We start from the raw sequence: 12,404 nt of genomic DNA on the forward strand, positions 1-12,404 counted from the left end.
ACAAAACCCCCAAAACCCAAACCAAATCAAACATAAAACCAAACAAAAAAGTGAATTCCAATATTAAAAGAAAAGAAGTTAATTCTGGGGCTGGGGATATGGGCTCGGTGGCACATGTCTGTAATCCCATTCCTCAGCAGGTAAGATTAAAGAGAATGAAAAGCTCAGGTCATCCCTGCTACACAGTAAGTTAGAGCCCAACCTGGGCTGCAGGAGACTCTGTCTCAGAGGGGGGGTAGGGCTTGGGTGAAATCCTAACCTCTCCTTCTCACACATCTGACTTTCCAAACTCTCTCCTTCAGTAATGGGAATTGGGAGCTGTTCCCAGTATCTTTACCTGACACTTTCTTTTTTTTTTTAAGATTTATTTATTTATTATATGTAAGTACACTGTAGCTGTCTTCAGACACTCCAGAAGAGGGCGCCAGATCTCGTTACGGATGGTTGTGAGCCACCATGTGGTTGCTGGGATTTGAACTCTGGACCTTCAGAAGAGCAATCGGGTGCTCTTACCCACTGAGCCATCTCACCAGCCCTACCTGACACTTTCAACCCATCCACCTCTAGGTACCTCTTTCAAAGTACGGCCATATTCCAACAGTTTCTCTCTCACTCCTTTACTGTGGATCCAAGCCATCAACTTTCCTTTTCTGGACCATTACAAGAGGACCCCCAACAGTTCCTATTAAATGAGCTTTCTGTCAGTTCCCATTGCAGGAGCACCCCATCTTTTCACTCTGCCCCAACACAACTGAGTCACAACACAGCAGTCAGAGGGACTTTCAGAACAATAGTCAAATCATGCCACATATCTGCCTGGACTCCTCTAGTGGCTGGTGGCCTGTAAGAAGCAATCCACTCCCCACCTCAGCGGTTCCTGCTCTTTCCCTTGTCAGACTGCCAGCCATTGGGTACCACAGCTGTACTGCCTGGCTCCTCATGTTTTTGGCTTATTTCTGCATCAGGCCCTTTGAGCTTGCTTGTCTACTGCTATAGAAATAAACTTCCTTAGATACATACACCAGCTTCATCTTTACCTTCTTTGTTCAAATGTCACCTTTTCAGTAACAAGTTCCTTGCCACTCTGACTAAAACAAGAATCCTGGCTGCCCTCTCTACTCTACTTGACGGTTTCAATTGCCTTGGGTTTTTTTTGACAGTTCTCTATTCCCGAAACCTAAAAGAGTGCTTTGCATATAGCAGACATCAACCAAGGACTTATTGGATGGAGGGATGGATAGATGGATGGACGAAGGACTGAATGAACCCCCATGCCTTCAGGATCTCCCAGTAGGTCAGGAGAAATCCTTGCTGAGCCTAGCCTCTCTAACCTGGGTGTGGGGCGGGGATGGAGGGGAGCACCCTCGCACTGCCTCACCTTTGTCGGATCCAGTCAGCTATGTCCCATAAGAATCCACTGGAGCGGGGGAGCGGATGGCACCAGGGCAACAGGTTCTAGTTGCTAGGATAGTGCACGTCCCAAACCGCGGCAGACTTCTGCAGAGTGCGGTTTAAACTTAGCCTTCTGATGTCTCACAAACAGAAGAGGTCAGATATCGGTTAGGGCCAAACAGTCTGCTCAGCCTAGGTAAGCTCTGATTCAAATGGAAGCTCATTTGACTAGAGGTGTTTTCCGAGGAATGGGGCTAAACTTTATGTAATCATCTATTAACTCCTGACGTGGACCGCTGAAACACAGAAAAGCTGACATAGTAGTATTAAAACTTTCGCAGGCCCAACAATTTCCAACAGCCAGCTAGCGACTGGTCCTCTGCTCTCACCTAAGCGGTTCACATAGCCAATTTTTTCAAAACAAGTCTATAGAAACCAGTCCCTGGCTGTTTCCACTGGGTCCTAACACCCTCTTCTTAGAACTCTTCATTTTTCTGTGTGTGCGCACTTGCACCCACAAGCATGCCGTGCCATCCGCGTGGCGGGCAGAGGACACCTTGGAGTCAGTTCTCTCCTACCATATGGGCCCTGGGGATCAAACTTGGGTCATCGGGCTCTTTACCAGCTGAGCCATCTGGCCTGAAGTCTAGTGTCTCCTCAACTTACTACCCAAAAGCAAAGAACCTGAGAAGCCCAGCGTTACCGTCCATTGCTTCACCTGAAAGATGACTAAACAGAGGCAGCCAAGTTCCTCGATGTCTGACCTGCTAGTACACTTAGAGGGCCCTGTGCGAGGAAGAAGTGGCCACAGAATGTGTTCTAATCCTTGCAGTGACGCTGACATTCAGTTTCCTCAGTGCAGGAAGCAATGACTGACTGACTGCCTTCTAAAGACAGGGAATTCAGGGTCCACTCAGTGCAGTCAGCAATGGCTGACTACTGTCCAAAGATGGGGGGGGGGTTAAGATGTCAGATGATAAAGGGATTTGCTCTCCGCTCTCAAGGAAGTCACAGGGAGGAGAGACATAAGGCAGATTATGTCCTAAGGAAGATAAAGCAACCTAAGTGGGCACGATCCTTCTGAAATCCACCCCAGGATCCTGCCATTTCACCTTCAACTGATTATGACTCTACAGCCAACACTGGGATTTGGGTGACCTACAGAACAGATGGTGGGGCACCTTCTCTACTATTCACATTCCAGCTTCCAGTGGGAGGGCAGCCAAGGGCTCAGAAAACAATAGGACTAATTCAGTGTCAGTGGGGGTGTGACAGTACACTCTAGCCTCAGAGGATCTGCAGTGGCCTCAGAAAGAGGCTGGGAGCAAGAGTGTGTTTGGGAGACACAGCCACATCAGTCCTGAAGGCCTTCCAAGGGCTCTCTCCTTGCTACCTAAAGACAGAGAGACTTCTGGGTCTCTAGCCTCTGAATCCATCAGACGTTCCTGGAGCATGGTTCTTGGGACAAACCAGAGGTTTGGGGTGCCTCTCCTACACAACTGAAAGTAGGGGTCTCAGAATCCAAAAGCCACGGACATTTCAAGAGCAGAACTGGGCAGGAAGCAGGCACAGTACAGTCAAGTTTGTCAAGATCTGTGAGGTGAGGAACAGGAAGGAGGAAGCAGGGGCGCTATGAGGAAGAGGGGTAATGAATGCTTGATGGAAAGGAAGCAGGGTGGGGCGGTGGGGGAAGATGCAGCATCTGAGCAGGGGCGTGGGCACAAAGGTGGGATCCCGGAATGGGCTAGTGTGCAGGTGCATGAAGGGTGGGATGGTGCTGGGGCAGAGCGACTCATTTCTCAGAAGCTAGGCAAATGGTAAGGTCACTAGCAGTGCTAATTAGAGGTTTCAGAGACCAGGATGTGGCTGAGGATGGCAAAAGTTAGGGGAGGAGCAAGACTGCTGGCTGAAAGCAGGTTTCCCACAGCACGGGGACACATAGATTCCCCAGGCATATGCACCAGGAACGGATTAAGGGTGACTGATGTCAGGGACATCATTGAGTGGGAGCCTCCGATGCCAAGGGCAGACACAGGGATACAGTTTAGTGGTACAGCGCTGGCTTAGCAGGACAGCCGATAGGGTTAACTGGGTTCAGAAACGCTACCCCAAAACACGGCAATCTGAGGACGTGAGAAACAAGGTCTCTCATGTCTTCTCCTCTGAAGCAGGTCCTAAGATCCTCTGTGCCTTCCCGTACCCAACGTAAGAGGGGGAAAAAAGCATCCTTTTAAGGATGTGGGTCACGGGCAAGAACCTGAACATTTGGGGCTTGCTATGTTACACCCCCTCCCCCATTTACTGCATTTTCTTGGTCTTATATTTTCCATCTTCACCGAGCCTAGAATAAAAATGCATGGGTCTAATCTTCAGGTCTTCACCTCCTTAACTGAAAGCTTCGCATCGAGTAAGTTAGACTAAATAAACTGGGATGCTTTTCGCCTGTTAATCTGCCCTTTGTTACAGGAGCCTCAGATAGGGGTTTTTAAGAAGGGTGTGGTGTCCTTTCCACATAAGGTGCAAGGGGTCTTGGGGGGATAAGAGGTCAAGGGTCATGAAGAGGATGAGAAAAGTCACTACGTCATGGGACAAAGAGAAGCCCTTGAGGGTGATTAGATGGGTGAAGGTTGAATTTAAGAATTCCTGGAAAGCAAGGTGCAAGGGCCTGAGGAGAATTTGGAAAACCAGGAAGTCAGGATATAAGAGATAACGGAGTGGGTGGGTTTTCTGGGATGGCCAGTTCAAATGTATCAATTCCAGATTCCTTTATTTAAAGCAACTCTCAGGAAAAGGCAGGGAGGGAGTGGTGACAGAAAGAGTGAATACCTCTGGCCTGTGAGAGGTCAAGTGAATCTATATAAATAAAGCTTGCCATACAGTAGTTTCTGGGGCAGGGGGATCATTACTAAGGGGCTGTGAAAAAGGTCCAAATGAGTGGTGAGGCACTCATCAGAGATGGGAACAGGGATTCCAAGATGGCAGCAGTAGTGACTGGCGTGGGCCATATGCTTGGTGTCTGTGGCATCTCCAGCACTTAGTAGTTAGACCTTCACTAAAAACAACTGTTCTACCGTAAAGGTAAAGGTTTCCTGTGAGGCAGAAGGGTCCTGAATGTTCTGCATGTGTTACCTCAGGCTTTAAATGCTTTGCCAAAAGTTCCTCACTGAAGGGCCAAGCTCATGATGTCAACAACCCAATGGGAAGCTCTGTGCGGCTCGGCTTTACAAACTGATAGAGCCCAATTGAGGGGGCAGAGTGCAGACAACCAAGTGTCAGGGTCACGGGAATGAAGAAAAACTTCTTCATTCGGTAAAGTTCGGTAAAGCAAGTTGACCCAGGTTGGAAGGCCCCCGGGGGGGGGGGGTGAGGTTACAAGGACTACATTTCTGAGGCAGCATAGAAAAAAGTTCGCTATTTTTGTCTTGACTAAGAATTGCAGAATTTTAATAGAAAGAAACACTGGGGATCACCAAACTCAATCTCATCACAGTTCTGATCAGAAACTCAAGTCCACCGTAAGGAAAGGACCTCCACCAAGGTTTCCAAAGCTCAACGTGATAGAATCCGAACTTGAACCACACACTCAATCTAGAATCCTTTCCTGCCTCAACTGATACTTCATTTCCATTTACTCTTGATCACCACAAGGGTGGCATGGCAGTGGGTTATGTATGTGCTGATTGACACTGGAGGCTTGGGGGGGGGTTAAAGAGGGATGTCAGGAGGGTGAGATGATCATGGTGTTACGGGGCGAAGATCACGAGTTATGTGGATGAGTGGGTGGGAAACAGCCTGAGTCTGGTTGGCAGAAGCCAGGGGTGCCCACAGAGGGTAGTTTGGGGGTCACTAGGGACTACGGGGCTCTTGGAAGCCGTGTAATGATTGTATCAGCACTGAGACTGGAGGGTCCAGAAGCAGGGCTGGGGTTAGCACTCAATGAATCGGGGGTCGCCTGGTGGGGTCTGGGGGTCAGGAGTGTGTGTATGGGGTCAAGGAGGAGGAGGAGGGCGGGGTTTGGGAGTCCTGGGGGAGGAGTCTCAGGGCGGGATGGAGGGGCAGGGACCCTGGGTGGGGGTGGGGCCAGGCCGCCGTCCAGAGAGGCCCAGCCGCCAGGCCAGGGACCGAGGAGGGTGGGCACGACGGGCTCCGGACCTTCCCGGGGCCCCGCGTCCGCCCGGCCTCCCGCCTCGGGGCACGGTGGACCCACTCTTCCCGCGGCCACCAACCTGACAGCCCCCGAGGGCGACTCCGCCGACAGACCGCCATGCACCGGGCCCTGCCACCAGCGCCGGCCCCGCAACCCGCCTGCGCCATAGCCCGCCCGCGCGCGGCTTGCCTCGCGCGATATCCAGGTTCCAGGGCGGCCGCACTTCCCTCTCGCTCCCGGCGCGGCCTCCGCCGGGCCCCGGAACCCGGATGACCAGCGCGGGGCCACGCTCCAGCCCGCCCCCCTCTGCCGCGGCGGCCGGCCTGCTTATCCCGGTTCCCGGGCCCCGGAGCCCAGGCCGCCGAGTCTCCTCTGCCGAGCCTCGGAGCTCCGCCTCGCTCTTCTCTCTGCTGGCCGCCGGGTGACGCGGCCTCGCCAGCCCGGGCGCCCGGGGAGGGCGTGATGACGTCACGACGCCGGCTGGAAGCCGCGGTCGCCATAGCAACGGGGAAAAAAAATCGAGCGGCCGCGGGCTGCTCGGGAAGAAGCCATTGCAGGTATCTCTAGGTGGTTCCTGCAGAGGACGGTGACCAGACGCCTGGAGGGGATGGGACTCCGAGAGACGGTCCTCCCAGCGCCCTGTGCAACGGCGCCCCGAGGGATGGCGCCCCGACAGTCATCTCTGCTGGATGGTCCTCCCCCTGGGACTTCACCCTAAGGGAAGCTTCTCTTCCGCTCTGTCAGAAGGTGAACCGGGGCTCAGCATCCTGAGGGACTGAGGGACTTAGGGACGGTCCTCCCTGTGGACGGTCTCCCTGAGAGATGGTCCTTCCGCATGAACTGCACCCCGAGGGACAATTCTTCCTGCACTTTGTGGGAAGATGCCCGAGGGGTGAGGGTGGTGGGGACAGTATTATGAAGGATATGACAGTCCTTCCTGCAGGACAATTCTCCCTGCAGTACTGGCTTCTCCCATGTGTCCTGGGGAACGTGAGTGTTTATGAGGGATGGTGCACCCATCCTGTCCCCTGAGGAAGGGCCCTGACGTTCCCCTCTGCTCGACTCATCTTCCAGAGGGATGATCCTCTCTGAAGGAAGGTTCCCTGACAGCACCCCGAGAGTCTTCTCAGGTTCTTGGGCGCTCATTCATTCCTCCATCAGCCCCCCAAAACCAACAGGTCCCCTTGATAGGGTAGCAGTGTAAGGAACAAAACCAAGTGCCCCCTTTCTTCTCTGTTTTTCCATAGTTTTGTCCTTTTTTTGGACTCAAACTGTGGATCCCAAGGTGGCCTTGAACTTGTGATCCTCCTGCCTCATCTTCACACCTGAAACCTAACTTTAAAAGTTCTTTTTATTATCTCTCTTCCAAGCAGGGAGGAATTGTGGTTCAGGATATTTTCAGAAATTGAGAGAAAATGAGCTTCCAATTAAAAATAAGCAGATGAAGGGGGAGGAGCCTTGGCACCGGCATGTTAACCCCGAGGTCCCAGTGTGGTACTGGAATTTCCACCTGGTGCCCTAGTATATACCCAGTTAGAGCCAGCTCTGCCATCCTAGCACAACACGCACAGGACCTTTCCAGGGTTTTATAGCAGGATTATTGGTTAGAAATACAGCAAGAAAGCCAGACACGGTGGTGTATAACTGTAAGCCCCTGCTCTGGAGAGATGAAACCAGGAGGGTCAAGAGTTCCCCATCAGGGTTGGCAAGAGTTCGATCCTTGGAACCTATATGGTGGGAAAAGAGAACCTGTTTCCCCCAGTTGTCCTCTGAACTCCAAATACACATAATAGCATGCTTACACACACACACACACACACACACACACACACACACACACAGAGTGCTTGCTTATATAAGCATGTGCACTCACAAATGCACACACACAAATGCACACACATACTCAATGAAGAAGTTCAGGATCACTTTTAGTTTCCTGGTGAGTTGAAAATAGTAGAATTCAGAGTGAACTGGATGTCTGCTCAGCGCCACCACCCTTTACCATATGGGCAGATAGCTCTTCTTTGTAGATGGTATTCGGTTCATTTCCTCTCCATTACACAGAAACCATTTGTCTGAAGGAAGAGATAAAAGTTGGCATCCTACCATGTGGCCTTGGCTGGCCTGCATCTTAGTCTAGGTAGACCAGGCTGGCCTCAAACTCACACATCTGCCTGCCTTTCCCTCCCCAAGTGCTAGGATCAAAGGTGTGAGTCACTATACCCAGCCAAAGCAATGGTTCTAAAACATTTCAGGTCTGAAAAATTGGTGAGGAAGCTATTGTGGAGTAGAGTTTTATTCTCTTGGTACCAGGAATGAGATGCAAGGACCCGTGCATGCTAGGCATGGCACTCTGCCGCTGAGCTACAAGGTCAGAGAGGGTGATGTCGGACAACAGCTCTCCACGGCTGTGGTGCAGTGACCTTGGTTCTAGTTCTGCCTCGAAGGTCTAGAAACTCCTGCTTCTGCTTCTTTAATACTGGGATTAAAGACCTAAGCTGCCATGCTCAGCGAGGGGAAGTTCCTGACGTTGCTTTTAAAGATAGACAGGGACATGAATTTCCAGATATTAAAATCATTAGGAATAAGCTGAGCTGTGGGAGGGGGGAGCCAGGCCTGTCCAGCAGTTAGAAGAGACCTTTGAGTGTTTAAGATCCCCCCCCCGACCCCCCAGCTATAGGACAAGCCTTTGAGGTAGAGGAAAAGATGCATGCTAGACTTCAGAGTTTCATTTAGTATTTTAATAATATAAAAAAGACAATACAAAATCCGAACATTCCTTTTTACAAGTTTTCAGATACATAATTTTCCCCAAGTGCAAAATACTCTGTGTACCACATTGCTGCTGCCTATTGTCAACTGAGATGCTTGCTGTATGAGAGGCAGTGGTAGGCAGATATAAATATAGTATTTTAAGATATTCTTTTGCGTTAAAAAAAAAAGCCGTCCACATGATAATTACTCTCTGAAAGTCCGACTCACATAGAACAAGGTTTTGAGCTTGTCCAAACTGCTGCCATTGTTTAGTCTTGGTAAGCTGATTGCAGAATGGGGCTTCTGGTCCTTCGGGTTCTCAGTCCGAATAATAGCAGAAAGACAGAGTGCACCAGCTTTGAGACAGGGCCGACAGAAAGGGTTCCTTCGTGGAGTCCGCTTAGGAAAGGAACCAGGCGGGGCACCATGTCCTGCTTGGGGTCAGTTATATTTGGCCTCTGCTCCCCCGCTCTGGAGCTCAGCAGCAGATATAGGCCCTTAAATGTGCTGTAGCTTTCTCTTACACACTGAGATATGACTTCCTAATCCATTTAAGTTACCTCAGACGCGCACATGGAGAACACTTCGCAGATTCAAAGAGACTCCAAGAGCCAGAGCCCAAACTGTACCATCTTCTCCATCGGCACCTCCACATGGAAATGACGGTAGTGAGGCCAGTGGCAGTCCTCAAAGGATCACCGAAGGCACAGGGTGGGCAGCTAACGTCCAGGCTCTGGTCGGCTTTCTCCTAATTACCTCAGGCTTGGGGACTGGCTGGGTCAATGACACAAATAGAGGCAGAGGCTAAAGAGGCACCGAGGTGCTGCTGAGGATATCAGGGCCTGCTTGACATTCGTCACTCCGTGCTTGGAGCACGTGTGGAAGTGGCTTCCCACGTTGGGACTCAGTTCACGGCAGGTCTTGCACTAGGATGGATGAGGCGCCAGGGTTACGTGACCTCGTAAGCACCATAGCCCACAGAGAAGCTTCTAGGTCAGCTCACGAAGGGTTCCTGGTCACACCATCTTCCCATCCCCCCACCTTCTCCTGGAAACCTCTTTTGTCTAACCTGTGCAGTCCTAGAAAGTCCCTGAGCTCTTTACTCCTCCTTCAGCCCACTCAGCTCCCAGAGTGAGGCGCTCAGGGCCAGTATCCCCTGTAAGTTCGTAACAGCTCTGCCTGGATTCCTTGCTGCCAACTTGGTTGGCAGTAGAAAGTCCTTGCTTGATATCCTCCATCCATCTTGATATCAGCTAAGTCTAGTGGCCTACTCTCTCCGTACAATAGATCCCATGTGCTGCCCCATCAGCCATAGAACAAATGATTAGAGGAAGTGTCCGTGTATGGTGAGATGGGGATTGGGGGTGGGGGTAGGGGAGTGCTGAGAAGCCACACCCTAAAGGCATACATTGGGAGGCACTCTCACTTTGTGGCTTTCCAGGAGCTGGCAAAATATTAGGGAGAAAGGACTCGTGATTCAGGCTGTTCTATGGTGCTTCTGGGGACCCACTAAATGCCCATTCACCCCTCTTGCATGAAACCGTTCAACAGCTTTGCAATAGCTCTCTGACCACCACCCGACCCTCACCCTCACCGTGTTGGCTAACGTGTCCAGGAAGGGAGCTTTGCCTGCTGCTGGCTGGTGTGTATGGGGATCAGACTATTTGGTAGTTGAATCTCTTGGCAGTTACCTAGAGTTGGACCTGAGGAGTCATTGGTGGATGTCCAGGACTAAGGCCTCGGGGAACAAGAAGGAACAATTGGAGGCTTTACAGGCAGCATCTGTGTTAAGGGTGGAGCATATGCAGAGCCTGGGCTCAGGCACAGACACCATTCTTCTTTTGAAAGACAGTAGTTGAATCAGGCTTGAAGTCAGCTCCAAGAGGCAGGTGGCTGGTCTCAGGCACACGTCTGGTTCCTGTCCTTCCCCAGCTTCATACATGGAGAACTGTCCAATTCCAGGCTGCTCCAGCCCTCTCTGGCTGTCTTGGGAGCCTGCGCTGGCCATCCGTAGAGTTTATCCCAATCCCCTCCCATGCCGTGTCAGGGGAGAGCATGAAGATAGGGAAAGACAGGTTGTCCCTACTCGCACAAGATTCTGACCAAGTCCATCTGTTTCTGTTACCATGAATCCACAGAGACACAGGCAGGGAGGATCAGCTCAGTCAGGAAGCCTCCTCCTCCTGCTCCATCAAGTTACCAGGGCTAGTCTCCTGTGCTTGGGGCGCCTCTGAGGGATGGCCCTAGCTCTGCGCTGCTGAGGACTCTGAAGTTCTGTGTGGCCTCAGGGAGAACTGAGACAGATGAGCCGCTCCGGCACTTAAGGGACAGACAGACTGCTGTTTCTCCAGCCCCAGCACACCCCTCTCTCCTAGGCAGCTATAAATAGGGTTATTCTGAGAGGAAAAAGAAACAAACAAAAAACAACCCCCCCTCCCTCTAGACGACATAGAAAGACAAAATGATTGCACTTCTCAGATGTGGAGAGGGTGGACAGGCGGCTTGCCAAGGGCACTCACACGCGTTCCTCCTGCTGCCCACAACCCAAGGCTAGAGGTAGGTAGCTCCAGGCTGGCTGCAGAGTGGGGTCCTCTTTGGTGGAACCCACAAGCCACCTGGGGCTACAAGGGAAAACACCCGCTGTGGAGCAAGGTCTAGGCTTGGAAGGTCGACAGCCCAGCTTCTTTAAGGACAGCACTTACCAGGGGGTGGGTAGGCCTTCCCCAGGGAGCGCTTAGGTGGGGTGAAGGCGCGGCCCTGGGGGCGGGGGTTAGTGTTTGAGGCTGGTTTCCACTGGTTCTGTAGGAAGCTCCTTTAGGTGGCACATTTTCTTTCTTTCTGTTTTGGGCAATGTTTTTTAAAACCCGCTTTCTGTCCTGCAGAGCTATCTGAGAGCTTTATATGTCTGGGGCCCCTGCCTGCTGCTCGCCCTTACCTGGTAGGGGTTTGCTATCCCAGTGGTATGGATCACTTGTAAACCCTATGGAGTCAGCCCCCGCCAGATGAGAGCAAGCTCTACAGATGAGAACGCCAACTGTGTGGGCACCCCGGGCTCAAACTCTGTGCCCCAGCAGCCTGGTGTTGGCACAAAGCTGCTATGTCCAAGGCTTCTTTGGCAGGACTCTGGGCTGTGAAGAGCCACTCTGGGGAGCACGGGGGCCGTGGAGGGGGTGTTTTGGCTCCTGGCTTGCAAGGCACCGTGCTGTAACGGCAGAGGAATAGAGGGTGTCTATCCCTTCACCTCTGGGGGGAACAGAGACGCACTGAATGACTTCCAGGAGAGAGAGAGAACGAAGACAAGGTAACTAGAAAGGCCGAAGGGGAGAGCGCCTGGTGCGGTGATATCTCTCCTTCAAGAGAGACAGTTTCTTGTCTGAGGTTGGGGTGCCAGCTCTGAGGGCCAGGGAGGTGGGAGCTCTGAACTGGGTCTCGGGCCCACAGGCACTATTTGTAAGGCCTCAGGAAGCTGGAGACTTTGGAGCGCAGTAGCTTGATGAAGGACTTTGGCAGCATCTCCTTGTGTTTCTCTGTGTACTTGAAGTAGTTTTGAGGGTGGGCCAGGACCTCAAAGAAGGCCTTGATAAGCTTCTTGTCCTGCAGGAGACGGCAGGTGGCAGTTGTCAGCTTCAGTGGCATGTGGGGGAGAGGAGTACTCAGCAGCCCCTCTTCCTGTCTGTCAGCGCCTCACACCGAGCACACCCAGAGGGCCTCCCCCTGCTCCTTTTGAACCCCAAAGCTCAGTTAGCCACAGGTCTAGGCCTCTGCTGCTCAGGCCAGGCCTGTGGAGCATCCTTGACTCTGTAGCCTCTCAGCTCCAGCCAGCTGTTGACTCTGCCTTAGCGTATGCCCAGCATCTGTCTGAGCAGCTGCCACGCGGAGTGACACCACCATAATCTCCCACCTGGGCTATTCCAATGGCTGGTCTAATCCTTTCCTTTGCGATACTAGGCCCTCAGACACAATAGCCTAGTATTCTTTTTTTTTTTTTCCTCCTAGATTTACTTATTTTATGTGAATTTCACCTGTGTGTATGTGTGTGCACCACGTGCATGCCTGGTGCTTGAGGAGGTCAGAATTGTGTTAGATTCCCTGGAACTGGAGTTATGGATGG

The 12,404-nt window shown here is 51.9% G+C and overlaps 2 protein-coding genes across 9 annotated transcripts in view; both read right to left on the reverse strand.

The window, feature by feature from the left end:
• The window catches only part of Znf76 (zinc finger protein 76), a 28,786-nt gene extending 22,884 nt beyond the window's left edge, over positions 1–5,902 (reverse strand). For 2 of the 3 annotated variants that reach the window (XM_085833023.1, XM_021186212.3), the window contains exon 1: positions 5,619–5,902. The gene's annotated coding sequence lies outside the window, so the exon portion shown is untranslated. Of the gene's footprint in view, positions 1–1,378; positions 1,724–5,618 lie in introns of those variants that run through there. The other variant, XM_021186213.3, reaches the window with a different exon arrangement.
• Positions 5,903–8,353: 2,451 nt separating this feature from the next.
• Scube3 (signal peptide, CUB domain and EGF like domain containing 3) overlaps positions 8,354–12,404 on the reverse strand; it is a 32,756-nt gene continuing 28,705 nt past the window's right edge. For all 6 annotated transcript variants that reach the window (XM_021186268.3, XM_029471128.2, XM_029471132.2 and 3 more), the window contains one exon: positions 8,354–11,887. In XM_021186268.3, coding sequence (XP_021041927.1) covers positions 11,738–11,887 — 150 coding nt within the window. In that variant the 3' untranslated portion in view covers positions 8,354–11,737. The remainder of the gene's footprint in view (positions 11,888–12,404) is intronic.

This window comes from Mus caroli, unplaced genomic scaffold (genome assembly GCF_978045245.1).
Source record: "Mus caroli unplaced genomic scaffold, Mus_caroli_1 scaffold_18, whole genome shotgun sequence".
Classification (NCBI taxonomy): Eukaryota; Metazoa; Chordata; class Mammalia; order Rodentia; family Muridae; genus Mus; species Mus caroli.